At 38.7% G+C, this 14,825-nt stretch overlaps 1 protein-coding gene across 2 annotated transcripts in view; it reads right to left on the bottom strand.

The window, feature by feature from the left end:
• The window catches only part of LOC103359434 (low-density lipoprotein receptor-related protein 5), a 68,649-nt gene that overhangs the window by 30,568 nt on the left and 23,256 nt on the right, over positions 1 to 14,825 (bottom strand). For both annotated transcript variants that reach the window (XM_008284770.1, XM_008284769.1), the window contains 4 exons: positions 8,616 to 8,816; positions 8,226 to 8,442; positions 3,466 to 3,534; positions 3,151 to 3,279 (listed from right to left, as the gene is read on the bottom strand). In XM_008284770.1, coding sequence (XP_008282992.1) covers positions 3,151 to 3,279; positions 3,466 to 3,534; positions 8,226 to 8,442; positions 8,616 to 8,816 — 616 coding nt within the window. The remainder of the gene's footprint in view (positions 1 to 3,150; positions 3,280 to 3,465; positions 3,535 to 8,225; positions 8,443 to 8,615; positions 8,817 to 14,825) is intronic.

Raw genomic sequence — 14,825 nt, 5'->3', positions numbered from 1 at the left:
CAGTGGTTATATATAACACTGTGGCATTCATCCTTTTAAAATGAACTGTACTTGACTTATTACTTTGATGGATATTGTTTTACCAGACTTGGCCCTATACTCTTCAAACATGCAAATGCACATTGGTGTGGAAACGAAAATGTGCACCTGATGGAGGCAATATAGGAAAAGTCTGAAAACCATGGGAAACAACACATTTACATACAGTCCAGGGAATGCATACACATTTTTATCCTTACGGTGAAGCAAACATGTAAAAGAGCGTTTCCTTTCCAAAACACACTTTAGAATCTCTTACATAAAAAATGCACTCCAATACACTTAAGCACAGGATCAAAGGAGGCTTGTATTTAGAATATCAACACACCACACAGGCTTTCATCACTTGTCATTCTGTGTGTGTGTGTGTGTGTGTGTGTGTGTGTGTGTGTGTGTGTGTGTGTGTGTGTGTGTGTGTGTGTGTGTGTGTGTGTCCATCCTGAAAAATCTGATGGATCAGAAGTGCCTGCCAGCATACTGCTTAAGGGGAAAAAAATGAAAGAAAGAAATGTAACCTTTTTTGTGTATGTGCATGCAAATCAATTAGCAAACAGGCTAATTATTTTACTGCTCAGGCTGTCATGTTTAATGAAATAATCATTCCCCCTTTACACTGAGCTATTTTGACCAGTACAAGACTCAAGATGACAGTGGTGAGAGAAACACCTCAAAATCTGTGTTCATCCAAACAGTGATGCTAAATCTCCGTTTTACCAAGAGCTAATTGGAGACTTCATTGACAAAGACAGACACCTGCAACATTCAGACAGTGTCAGAAATTTGGGATCAAGTTTTCAGATTGTGACTGCTAAACGTGGACACACACAACACAACAGAATGAGGATAAAAGAACCTAAGTCAGAATATGACAAGGAAGAAAAGCTAGTTAAAAATTAATTTCCAGTTGATCAAGGGAAATAAATATTTGATCTCCCAGCAAAACTTAGTACTTGTTGGATTAACCCTTGTTCACAATCACAGACATCAGACGTTTCTTGTCACCAGGTTTGCACACATATCAGGAGGTATTTTAGATCACTCCTCTTTGCAGATTATCTCCATATCCTTAATGTTACAAGGCTATTGCTCAGCTTCAGCTCCCTCCATAGATTTTGTATAGGATTCAGGTCTGGAGGCTGGCTAGGCTACTCCATGATCTCAATGTGTTTCTTCTTGAGCCACTCCTTTGCTGCCTTGGCTGTATGCTTTGGGTCATTATCTTGCTGGAAGACCCACCCACCGTGCTCTGGCTGAGGGAGGAGGTTCTTAGCCATGATTTCTTAGTTCATGGCCCCATTCATTGTTCCCTTGATGCTGTGCTTTCGTCCTGTGCCCTAGGCAGAGAAACAGCCTCACAACATAATGTTTCCACCTCCGTGCTTGACAGTGAGGATGGTGTTCTTGGGGTTATAGTCAGCTTTCTTCTCCATCCAAACACAGCCAGTTGAATCGATGCCAAAGAGGTAAATTTTGGTCTCAACTGATCAAATCACAGTCTCCCAAGTCTCCTCAGTATCATTCAAATGCTCATTGGAAAACTTCAGACGAGCCTTTACATGTGATTTTTTTGAGCAGGGGGACCTTGTGAGTGCTTCAGGATTTCAATCCATTAAGATGCAGTGTGTTACTGATGGTTTTACTGATGGTGTTACTGATGGTTTTCTTGGTGACTGTACTCCCAGCTGTTTTAAGATCATTAACAAGTTCCTCCAGTGTAGTTTTAGGGCTATCCTTCTCTTAATGATAAGAGATACTGCATGGGTGAGATTTCACGTGGAGCTCCAGGCGGAGGGTAATTGTTGTTTTTTTCTTTCTTCTATTTGTGAATATTTGCACCAACAGTTGTCACCTTCTCACCAAGTTGCTTGCTGATGGTCTTGTAGCCCTTTCCTGCCTTGTGAAGCTCTACAATCTTGTATCTGATGCCTTTGGATAGCTCTCCGGTTTTGCCCATGGTGGTGAATGTGAAGTGTGATTCTTTGGACAAGTTTCTTTCACATTTGTACATGTAGCCAGTTCAGATTATTAGTTTCTGAAGCAGAATGGACTAATATTTGTGCCTCTTGGCCTCATTACCAATCTGTGGGAGCCAGAAATCTTGCTAATAGGAAGGAGATTGAACACTTATTTCCCTCACTGTAGCAGATAAAATACTGAAGCTGATTTTGTCTCTGCTCTTATATATTTTTAATAATATATGTCAAACTGATATTATACAGTCTGACACAGATTTGGACCAAGACATTACTAAACCCATCATACACAGTGAAATATTCAATATACTTACAAAATGTTTGCTGTTTTACAGTCTAAGAGCACCTCGTGAAACAGGGTCCTCCACACATCATTCAGCAAAATGCAGTTGAAAAAGGTGTTTCACATCCTTGCTGTGCAAACAGACTAACGTTTTAATACTAACGTGTCTTCATCAAAGTTCAAATAGAGCCAATGCTCATTTAGACATGAAACTGACACATTCAGTTAGATTATTGGGAAGGAGTGAATGACTAACAGGAGCTTTAAATTATCTATGTCTCTCTCCGGTCAAAGTTACATATTTAGCAGATTTTCAGGAAAATAATCCTTTCCTACTGTAAAACAATGGCGTAGCTGTGACTCTACAGTGTACAGTGTAGTGTCTATGAAGTTCCCCTACATCAATCCGCACCCATCCCTCCGCTACTTGCTACAGCTAAAGCACACTAACTTACCCAAAACACCATAAGACCAGTGTTTTACTTTACAGAGCAGTAGTAGTATTTGAAGGTCCACTAGAGTCAATTTGACGTGAACTTTGCCATCTCCCTAAGTTTGCAAGAGAAGGCAGATAGATTCCACCGACAGAGGAAAGGAATTGCTGAGCTATGAGAGAGATGCACTGAGAGTGTGTGCAGAGCTGTGTGTTTTGACTGGGGCCCCCACACCACAGCTTTATTTGTGTTGGATTACTCTCTCTAGTTTTCTTCCACTCTGTCTGTAAAGTTATTTTTCTCTGCCCCCTCCCCCATCGTCTTCTTTTGGGAGAGAGTTGAAAAACTAAAATGTTACCAGCTGATCTTTAATCACCCCCAACACACACACACACACACACACACACAGAAAGTTCCATACCGTGCTGATCCATCCAGGTTAGCTCTGTGAATGAAGCTGAGTTTGGCATCAGCCCAGTACAACTTCTGTTCCACCAGGTCTATGGTGAGACCGTTGGGCCAGTATATGTCCACATTCACGATCACTTTTCTGTTACAGGACAGAAGTGCACAAAATGATAACATCAGAGGAAAGGAATTTTCTGAAACACTGTTAAAAATTACACTTTCATTATGCTTGAACACTGTACCTGTAAAATTTGCATGCACTATGGACACTGTTCCTTGAAAATACTATTCTACATTCATGAAGTTTCAGGTTTTATAGTTACACTACCTGTTGCTGCCATCCATGCCAGCACGCTCTATCCTGGGCTCTTCTCCCCAGTCTGTCCAGTACATGTAGCTGGAGGGAAAAGAAGATGAAATAGGTCAGTAATACAAACGCAGAGCCATTTTCTAGTATGTGTTTACTGGTTACTGCTGATCACTACTGATGAGTCAGAGATTACTTGAACAGCTTTTCACTCTTGTGCTTTTTGGAACTAAAAGAGAAGATGTAGAAGTATCACTTACATTTTTCCACTAATAACAGAACACCAAGCCTTTGCCTGACTTCCTTTTATTATTTCAACTGTATCTACTCATCTGAAGTTTTCGTTTTGCTCCTTACGTTTTCTCTCTTCAGTTCTGTATCTAGTTTACTAGTGCATCTCAAAAAATATTAGAGCACAAGTTTAGTGTTTTTCATCAGTTATTTAAGAAAGAGAAAATTTGAGATATTTTGGATGCATTACAAATCAAGTAAAATATATTTTAAGCCTTTTTGCTTTAATTTAGATGATTACGGCTTATAGCTTATGAAAATCAGAAATGTAGTATCTTAAAATATTATAATATTTCATTTCATGTTTAAGCAAATTACTATTTATAAATCAAAAATTACTGATTATCTCTTGGAAGAGTTCAGTAGAAAAAAACACAATCATGGCGAAGATTGCTCAACCATCACCAACACCCTCTACAAGGAGCCACAGTTGGTTACTGCTGAAGAGGCTGGCTGTTGACAGAGTGTGGTATCGAAGCATAATAACGGAAAGATAACCATAAGGAACAAGTGTGACAGGAAGAGGTGCAAAAGCAACAGAGACGACTGAAGCCTTCAAGAGCCACCGAGCAAAGACGTCTTCAGGAAAACAGCTACAACTGTCCCATTCCTAACATCGAGCAATGTGACAACATCAGAAGCTTCTTGCCTGGGGGGAGGGGAAAAGAACTGGACTGTTGCTCACTGGTCCAAAGTCCTCTTTTCAGATGAAAGTACATTTTGCATTTCATTTGGACATTAAGGTTCTACAGTCTAAAGAAATAGTGGAGAGACAAAGAATCTAAGGTGTCCAGTGTGAAGTTTCCTCAGTCGGTGATGATTTGGAGTGTCATGTCATCTACTGGTGTTGGTCTACCAGGTGTTATCAAGTCCAAAGTCAATGCAGCATCATCTACCAGGACAGTTCAGAGCACTTCCTGCTTCCATCAGCTGACAAGTTTTATGGAGATGCTGATTTCCTTTCCCAGCAGGACTTAGCACCTGCCCACAGAGCCAAAACTATTTCCAAATGGATTTCTGACCATGACATTACTGTTTGACTGGCCGGCAGACTCACCTAATCTGGATCCCATAGAACCCCATATGGTTCATTGTCAAGAGGAAGATGAGAAACACCAAAAATACAGACGTGTTGAAGGCTGCTATCAAACCAACCTGAGCTCCAATAACCCCTCATGATAAAGAATTCTGATTGAATTATGAAACAGAATTTACTGTTTCACTATGTTTTAATTTTTTGAGTTGCACTAGAAGATGCCACATACTATGTCATGTTTACCTGTAGTACTAATAATATAACAACAAAAATTAGCATAAAGTTTTTCTTACATTTATTAAATGCTGTCCCTACTTGTTTTTTCTACAGTATCTAAACTCAAATAAATGTGAAAGAAACTATGCTGAGACGGCAAAGAAGCTGTAGTACCCAAAGGGTAGATTAACATCAGCAGCAAAAAGAAAGAGGAGAAAGGACAGGATGACTGACAGGCACTGATGTCTGCGTTCTTTATAAGCTTCAGTGGGAATTTTATTTTCAGGAATACTATTTATTTTATTGACATTTCTCATTTGTGCACATTTGTGGTGCACTCGCTACCTAAGCCACCAGGGGGGCACCACAACAGCCTCATAAACATTATGCAATGGCACAATTGTAATCAAATGAAATTTTCATTAACTTGCACACTTACAAAATATAGTCATGTATGCAACCATTTTGATCACAACCCTGCCACAATCTCATCGCAAAAACATTTCCATCAGTAGATCTGGATAACCTTCTGAAACTATTCCCCGTAAGCCTGACCTTATCATTTCCTGTCATCACTGTCTAAAAAGATCAGATCACTCTACATTCTAATAATTCTTTTGTTATTAAATTAATTTATTAAACCCTAGATTTTGAGAATTGCTTTGGATTTTACATTTGATACCTAAATATAAGGGGTTTGCTTCCAAAACTGTGTTTTGTGAAGAGTGAAACAGCTCCATCCATCTTTGTTCTAACAGGAACCTGGCACAGCATCAAAACTCCTGATGGAAGACATTTACATTGCTGGTTCTAACTCATTTGAATGTGAGTGCAATAATAAAGGAGGAGTCCTGATTTATTTTAAGAACTCTTTTACTACACCCACTAAGTGCCTTATCACTGAATAAAAAGCTTAATTATGTTGCTTGGAATATCATTGTTGGGGGGAATGCTCATCTATTGTTGGACATATTTATTTTAAATGCTAGTAAAGCAGACAGACTACCGGATATCTGTCTTGACTTCAAGTGATATCAAAAGAAACCAACTTTAAAATCCAGCTACTGTAATTCTAACATTCCCTACAATGACTCCTTGCACCTGACACCAGTAACCACTGGCCAGTAGTTTGTGTCAGAGAAATATGAAACACGCAAATCCACTCAAGAAAGTTATTAACCAACCAATGGCCAAAACTTAGAACTCATTTGAAAGTCTTAGTCTTAGTCTCAGACCCGAACTGCAAAACACAAAAGCTTGTTCTGTAGTTGCTGCATATCGCCCACCTGCCCCTTACACTGAGTTTTTATCTGATTTAGCTGATTTATTGGTCAGTACAGATGAAGTCATTATAGTGGGTGACTTTATTATCCATCCTGAGAATGACAGGCTCAACTCTGCATTAGTTCATTGTTAGACTGAATTGGTTTCTCCCAAAATGTAAATGAACCAACTCAATGTTCAATCACACCCTTGATCTTGTTCTGGCATACGGCAGAGAAATCTGCTTTTCCCCCTAACCCTCTTTTATCTTTTTATCTGACCATCTTCTAATAACCTTTAAATTGACAATGATGGACTACAGTGCATTTGCCAAGAAGTTCAATTACAACAGAAGTTTATCTGATAATGCTATAACTAAATTTAAGGAAATGATTCCCTCTCTTCCATTGCATATCACTAACTTTTTATCTCCTTTCTCCTGTAGTTTGTGTTTTGTCCCCTCTGCAGGTGTCTCTGGATCTGGAGCTACACGTCTCTGATCTGCAGATTCTGGTCTCACCGATTGCCAAGGTGTTCACTGATCTCTAATGTATTGTTTGTCTGTTCTCTTCCGCTATCCTGCATGATTGAATTCAATTGAATTAAACTAAGATTAAACTGAATTGAATTGATCTTAATTGTAAAAGTTACATTACAGCATGAAAATGAGTAACATTTTTGAGGAGCAAATCCTCTACACCGCTTCCGCCAGTAATTAATGTCAAAGATGGGCAAATTGTTAAATAAATAAATGACATTGTATCATATATATCATTCAATATCATTCATAAATGATATTGAATTTCCCTTCTGGGATAAATAAAGTATTTTTCTTTTCATTTCACATGGTTGAAGCATTTAACAATAATTTCATTACATCATGCTACATGATTGATAATGTAGATACACATATTGTCAAATTTAATACCCCTGAATCAACAAATGAAATGTCTTCTCTCAGTCATATATTGTGAGGTATATAAGAATACAAACAAATGCATAATGACAAGGAGAGTCACAATAGTCAGAAGTTAAAATAAGAAATGTAAAATTGCAATACAATCATGTAACAAAGGTCTGTGCTAGTATACACTTAAATAAATAGTCAATTCTATTCAACCTACTTAGATTATTAATAGACAGAAACATTCTAAGTATTGAAGTTTCTGTGTTTTCCTTTGTTTTCTGCCCCTTTGTCAGTTGTGTCCTCCTTCTGCCACCTGCTGGATACCTGTCTGTTTTGTCACTGTTTGCTGCCCACCTGTTTCTGCCAATGTATGCTCCACGTGCTCCTCATATTAACCAAGTTTGTGTCATGCTTGGAATTTTGGTTCTCTCAGAAGTTTTTTGGTTTTTGCATTTGGTTTAGTTACCTTTTTGAGATTCATATCAACTTTTAGTTTGGCCTTTTCCTGAACACTGACCTTCTTTCTGTTTGCGTCCCTGCCTTTGTAACCCTGCCAAGTTGGTTTTGATTAAAGTTTAATTTTGTACTTCAACCTGCCAGTCTGTTGTGTCAGCATTTGGATCCTTTCTCCACTAATACCTGACACATCTAGCTTGATCCATAACCACTTCCACATACACTTGCTACCTGTATTCAGCTGTTTAAAAATTAATGCATAGCTGATAGTTAGCAAAACAGCAGGACAATTAAGTTTATCAACATTAGAAAACTATGCTGTTAAGCTACATGTCCACACTTCTTGTATTATAAAATGTAAAATGATTCAACAAGCAATGTTGTACTGTTCATGTCTGGATGCTGATGTGAATTCAGAATCATTCTGAAACACATTCCACTCTGCTGAAACTTTTCCTATATGAGGGAGCTTTACAGCTGATGTACCTGATTTTCTATTTACTGCCCATCCCCATTCCCTCCCCATCCCCCCAAAAAACTCAAACTTCATAATCTATCCGTACTTTGAAGAGCATGTGAGTGTGCATGTGTGTATACAGTGTGTTTTGTTACCGTTGGGCAGGGTTAAGGGCAATAGCTCTCGGCTGGTCCAGGTCCATCCAAAATAGGACCTTCCTGGAGGTGCCATCCAGGTTGGCCACTTCAATTCGATTGGTCTCTGAGTCTGTCCAGTAGAGCTTTTTACCTAACCAGTCACAGGCCAGTCCATCAGGACTGTCCAGCCCTGATACTACCACAGTCTGACCTGTTCCTAGCGCCTCTTTAAGGGCTGAAAGCAGAAGACATACAACATGTAAGTAAAATGGTACCAGGAAAAAGGATGCATTTTTTAATGAATCATTGAAATGTTCAGTGTACAGAGCCACAGCAAGAGTTGCTCTTTATGAGGAAATCTTCACTAAGCAGGCAAATAAGCATTCAGGAAACAGTATGCAGTCTTACAGTTGGATGACTGATTCCAGTGCGTCTGTTTGATGGCCTCCTCACTGACATCTGTCCAAAATATCAGGCCCTCAGCATACAGGAAGTCCACTGCTGCTGCATCCTCCAGGTCACTAACAACAATGGCTGATTCACCCCGCACACCGTCTGCATCTACCAATCGCACATCACGGCGGTTGGCAAAAAGGAGGAAAGGTGACCCTGTAATGGAAAAGACACTTGATGTAATAGCTGAAACATCACACTGAAATCGTTTTAACCAAATTACACCAAGTACAAGTCTTAACTGTGACAAAAGCTCGATGACAGATGATAGTGTAGTATTTCATCTGTAGGACTATATTCTGTGGACTGTGGGTTTTGCAGTATTTGAGAAGTAAAGGTTTGAACTGAAATACCTTCAGTTCCCTCATAAACAAATAATAAACTAGCTCAACTTCATACATAGGAGGTTCTTCTTAACCCCAAATCATTCATTTTGACAATTCATCTTGAAGGCTGTAAGAATATTTAGGTAAGTTTCATCTTTTAGAGGGAAAATGGTGTTCAGCCCATCTGTAGAAGAAAGAGACAAAGTCTGGAAAACTCTGGAAAAATCTGGAATCTCCAAGAGGTTCAGCAAAGGATATTTAATCATAATTTATACAATTGAATAGACAGTAAAATCTGAATTACCAACATGTAAATCATTGTAAACTTTAGTCAACTTCACAACCTTATTTTATTTTTCAGAATAAAATACACACACAGATTGTGTTGCTGGTTGTTTAAAGGTCTAGTGCAGGGCTACTCAACTTCTCATTGCTCATGGGCCACAGAGAAAAACATCTCTGTTTGCGTGGGCCGCAACCTAAAAATGAGTCATTTAATATGACTGAATTATAGAAGACATTTAAATAAGGTAATATTCATAACAAAATATTTTAAATGCAGTACAATAAAAGGGCAATTTCATTAGGCTTTTATAAAAGTAAAATAAGATTTTGTTGACAATATATTATACTTTTACAATATATTATATAGATCTATCTGTGACTGTTTTCTGCATTTCCCTCATTGACAGTAAAAAGCAAAAGGCCAAATGTCATTAGATAAAAAGATAATCATAGATATCAAACTACAAAATGAGGCTTTATTCACAAAATATAAACAAAGTGACTGCCACTGCAGTAAATCACAGAATGGTAAATACACTTAGTATGCACATTGGCACATTTCTTTTTTCTAACAAATCAAAGTGATGTTTCAAAGTTTTTAAAAGATTTTTTCAAGCAATGTCTTTTGAGAAATTAAATTACATCAGAAAACTAAGTCGGCTTTATTCCACATAAAGGTAAATAAATGAAGAGATTTCTCATAAATATGAATTGGCCTACTACTCCAACAAATGAAGTAAAAATTTGCAGTCGAGAAAACGCTTTTTTTATCCGCTCTCCCTCCGTGAAACTCCTTGTTACATTCCACGCTACTTTGAATGATGCCTCTGTGATCCTGTCGCTTTCTTTACAGCTGAATCTCGGAACAGTTTGTTGACCACAAAGATTTCCGACGAGACAAGTCTTGTGAAATCAGACTTGTTTCAAACTTTGAACGTTCACATTAACGATGGCATTTAACGGCTCATGTGGCTCTTCTTCTGTACAAAACGAAATGATCGCGTTCTGCCTACTTCAGTGAACAGGTTGTTATAAAGTAGAGCTACAAGGAATATAAAATATTATAATTTAAAAAGCACTGTGACTACAAATGATGCTAGACTGGTAGAAAGCTGCTCAACGTTTGTTAATATGTTTATTTTACCAATCTATTACTACTTATTTCTAGCTGACAGCTGCACATTAAACCTGCTAAACTTTAAACTCATCATGCCCTCCCCCTCCAGTTCTGCTTAGTGGCAGCCTTCCCTTTTCCCTCCTTTTCCTTATATCCTGTCTGCTGTGTCTTTCTTGTCTGCACTTGAGCCTCTGACCTGCACCGTGACAACACTTCATATATTTAAACATGATCTTGTATTGAAGTGCATTTAGGTCTGACACTGTCCCATAATGCAGGATATCACTTCATTTTTGGTCAAATCAAAGCGAACTTAATGTTATTGATTGAATATTCACTGTGATAAATACCAGTAGAATAAGTAAACAGATCAAGATCAAAAAATATATTCATGTGATTACTGCATCACCAGCTAAATACATGTAAGTTCCCATGACAAGAGGATGCATACAGTATGCGATAGTGTAACTGCACGGCTTCATTCAGTGATATTAGTAACATACAGCTCAAAAGGTTTGCCGATGGAACATATTCCTTCAGCTGAGAATCTGTATTGCTCATAAGGAAATGTTAGGAAACAATTTGGTTAAAGGGAGACACTTCCTCCATCTGATTTAAATCTGAAACTCTGAACACAACCTGCTCTGGACCAGGTTAACTCCACCGCATCAGTTACCATGGAGATCTAGCCGGTAAAAAGAGAGCCACCTTCATGACACTGAAAACTCTGACTTTAAGCTCAACATACTTCACTAACCCACTAATCTCACTTTGTAGTAGCAGCCCTCAGGTCACCACAACACCGAACAAGCATTGGTAAAATTAAAAAAAAAAACATTTTTAAGAGACACGACTGCTACTCATTGGTCCAACCATGCGTTAACTACGTGTCTGTCAAGGTCTAGATTTCATAACCCTGTATCTGTGTGAGTGCAGCTCCGTAACTCTGAGACGTTGTCCTCTCACTGTTGAAGGCAGTAGCTGTCACAGCAGCTGCCACAGCGCCTCGGGGGAAGCTTGTGGTTTTGGACTGGCAGGATGGCATAGCTGTTACGCTGTGGTTTGGCACAAGCATGCCTCCTGTAATCCCACAGGATTAAGACACACTGCCTCTGTTAGTATGGACGCTTTCCTAAAACAATACCCAGTCCTTAAGACAGAAACTGCATTGCAATTGTCTTAATTCATTCAATAATAATTATAAAACTTATAAAATAATTAGTGACTGTCTTGAGTGTGAATTTGTACTTGTGTTTACAGTTGACACAAACACGTGTGTGTGTGTCCACAACTAAGTTTGTTGCTCTTCATTCAGTATAAGGACCTTAGTGACCAAGACCTGGTGATATTGTCTGTGCACTGTTATAGTTACATCTTCTATTATTTTGGTGATTTAATGATGAAGACGTAGCAGGTATTTCACAAAGAAAGGCAACTCTATGGGTGCAAGTTTGACGTGAAAGAGCAAGAAGCAGATAAACAAATAAAATGTTACAAAAGCAAAACACAGGTCCAGACTGACAGTGAGCTATTGATATCCCTCTGCTATGACAAGCACGTCAAAGTTGATGTAATCTGGAATCTGTCCTATTCAAGGACCTTTTGCCGACACTCTACAATTAGTATAAACACATTTTAGAGGTGGCAGTAAACACAGACAGATTTCCTGAACTGACAAAGTTGGTGTGATTTGTCAACATCTGTTCCAGCTGAAAAGATGTTCCCAGCTGCTCTGACTAACTTAAACAACAGTCAAAAAGCCTCTCCATCTTATAGCTATGTAATTCATAATCCTGGAACCTAGTCCTGATGTAACAAAGTCAGTTTTGCGGCAAACATTAAGTGTCAGAGGTTGAAATGGTTTCATCAACATATTGAAAAAGGTCCAGCATATTTAATTCATTTCAACAATGAATCTGTAAATGAATTTGAACTTCCTGCCATAGTCTAAAGACAGGATATTTAGTGATTCTAAATTGGCTGTAGGTGTGAGCACAAGAATATTCAGTTCTGTCCCTCCGTGTTAGTGCTGCAATAGGATTAGTGAGCTGTCCATGGTGTACCCCGCCTCTCGCCCAATGTCAGCTGTGATAGCCTCCAGGTCCCTGCCCTCTACAGAAAAAAGTGGGTACAGCTAATGAACGGATGGATGGATGAGTAATGTTGATTAAAACGTGCATCTTATCCATGCCTAATCCTACAATCAATGTTGAAGGTATCGGTCCCCAGAACCAAGTGTGCTGTGAAGTTTTCATGCACTGACACCCACAGATGACATTTTAAGGAACATGACAGAATTATTAATAAATAAGTACAGGTACAAGAATTTTTAACAAACTCATCTATTTACAGAATAAAAGTGTAAATTAAAATAGCTTACAGCTCATGCTACCTTCTGTAAAGACACAGTGTTAGTGCTGCTAACCTTCCTACCAGCTTGGGTTTTGCTGACGGCTGCAAAGACAGGTTCAGATGCTGCATGACAACACTACACTCACACATGGGATACGTAACACTGTCAACAACATTAAGTTGTTCACCCGAACAGGCCAACACCAGGCCCTTGTACGCTCGTAATGTAAAAACACATTAGCAATTTTACAATAATGTCAAAACAGCAGCAGCATAAAGGTTATTAAGCGCAGCGCGCGCACACACACACACACACACACACACACCGTAGTCGACATTTAAGATTTCCAGCTATCACAATTTACAACTACCTAGCAACCTTAGCTTGCTAGCAAAACAGTGAGTAGGACAGAAACTTTCAGTTTGTAACATTTGGGCATAATGTCAAGAAAGCAACATAAAAGTCAAAAAACCTGGAGGTGATGACGATGAGGAAAAGACTGCTAACATTTGGGGCTCTATCCAGTGAACACCTTTGGCCAGTTTTGGGGTAGCAAACACACAGGCAGCAAGCAACCCTGTAGAAGCCCATAATGTAATAACAGCCAATTACGTAACAACAGCCGATAACGTAATAAATTTGCACTTTTTAAAAATGTAATAGGCCAATAATGTTATAACTGGCCAATAACGTAATGAGTTATTACGTTTTTGGCCAGAAGTTACCACATTATCGGTTCAGGACTTTTACGACGTTATTGGCCTATTTCATTCTAAAAACATTGGCTATTGGTTTCTACAAACCCCAACTCCACAGCCACCAACCTGTTAAAATTATCCCGACTGAGAAGCAGGATCTGTAAATTTCCTTGTTAAATCCAGGAATCTGTGTGTGCCTGGGTGTCTATTCTTCCCGTTCCTCGACAACCATTCATCAGATATAATGTCAAACTCGGCAGGTGTATTGTAAGTTCAGTAAAGTCGTGTGGATGAGTGGTTCTCAAGATATATAAAAATGTAAAGATGAAAGTTTGCTTTTGGCTTTTGAAACCAGGCTGCTGTGTCTTCATCAGGTCCTCTCCTGACATCCCACACCTTGTGTTCAGTTAGAAATATCAGTCAAAGCATTTTCTTTGCACCACTGCTGATATGTTAACGTAATGTCACATCATGCATCATCTAACGTTGCTATTCAGCTGTTTTATACTTTGTCTTTCCTTTTACAGAGTGAGTGAGAAAATGAGTGAGAAAAGGCTTGAACTATCACTACGGGGTGTTGAGTAGAGTGTATGAATGAAACATGCTCAAACAATTATTGTATATAATTAAAATATCAGCCAATACCTGTATTTTTTTGTTGATCGACTGATGAATTGACTTACATTTTTAGATTTATTGAGGAGTAAATAATCTAATCATAAATAGAATGGTACCATCATCAATATTATTACACCTGACAAAATGAAAGAGACCTTTTCTCTAAAATTCCATTTCACCAAAGCCAGTCACAAAACAGATTTAAAACTGCACCTCACAGACTTTATTTGAAGCCTGACCCTATAAACCATTTTTATAATTCATTATTATTCTGCACAACACTGACTAAGTATCCTGGTTATTATGGGGCTTCTGAAGCATCCCATTTTGTCTTTACACATGCAAACATCCAGTCCTGATTTAGGAACCTGGATAAGTAAGCCCCTATCCTAGCTTGAAGAATGTGGGATACTCTTGCATGAACACATCTTGTCCCAGTTGTTGACCACTGACAGGCTAACTGTACAGGTGCAACTTCAGCCAAGTAACAAACAGAAACACAAACAAAGTTATCCATTACTGCTATTTTAGATTATGGCCACTCTAGACCGTAATGGAACTGGTGTTCATATCATTGTTTCCTCTCGTTTCATGAATGGTTTAACCAGATTTCTCTGTGCTCCATGTCCATGCCCTATAAGCACTCAGGCGTGATGGTAAAGGTTAGTCTAAGGGGCTAGCCACTGCAGAGGCTAGGGAATGCATTGTGTGTCAACTCAATGGATTTCCTCACAAAGATAGCATGTGTGAGCGTGTGTGTGTGTGTGT

The sequence above is a fragment of the Stegastes partitus genome, unplaced genomic scaffold (assembly GCF_000690725.1).
Source record: "Stegastes partitus isolate 25-593 unplaced genomic scaffold, Stegastes_partitus-1.0.2 Scaffold371, whole genome shotgun sequence".
Lineage (NCBI taxonomy): Eukaryota > Metazoa > Chordata > Actinopteri > Pomacentridae > Stegastes > Stegastes partitus.
This window is presented reverse-complemented; position numbering and strand designations above follow the sequence as displayed.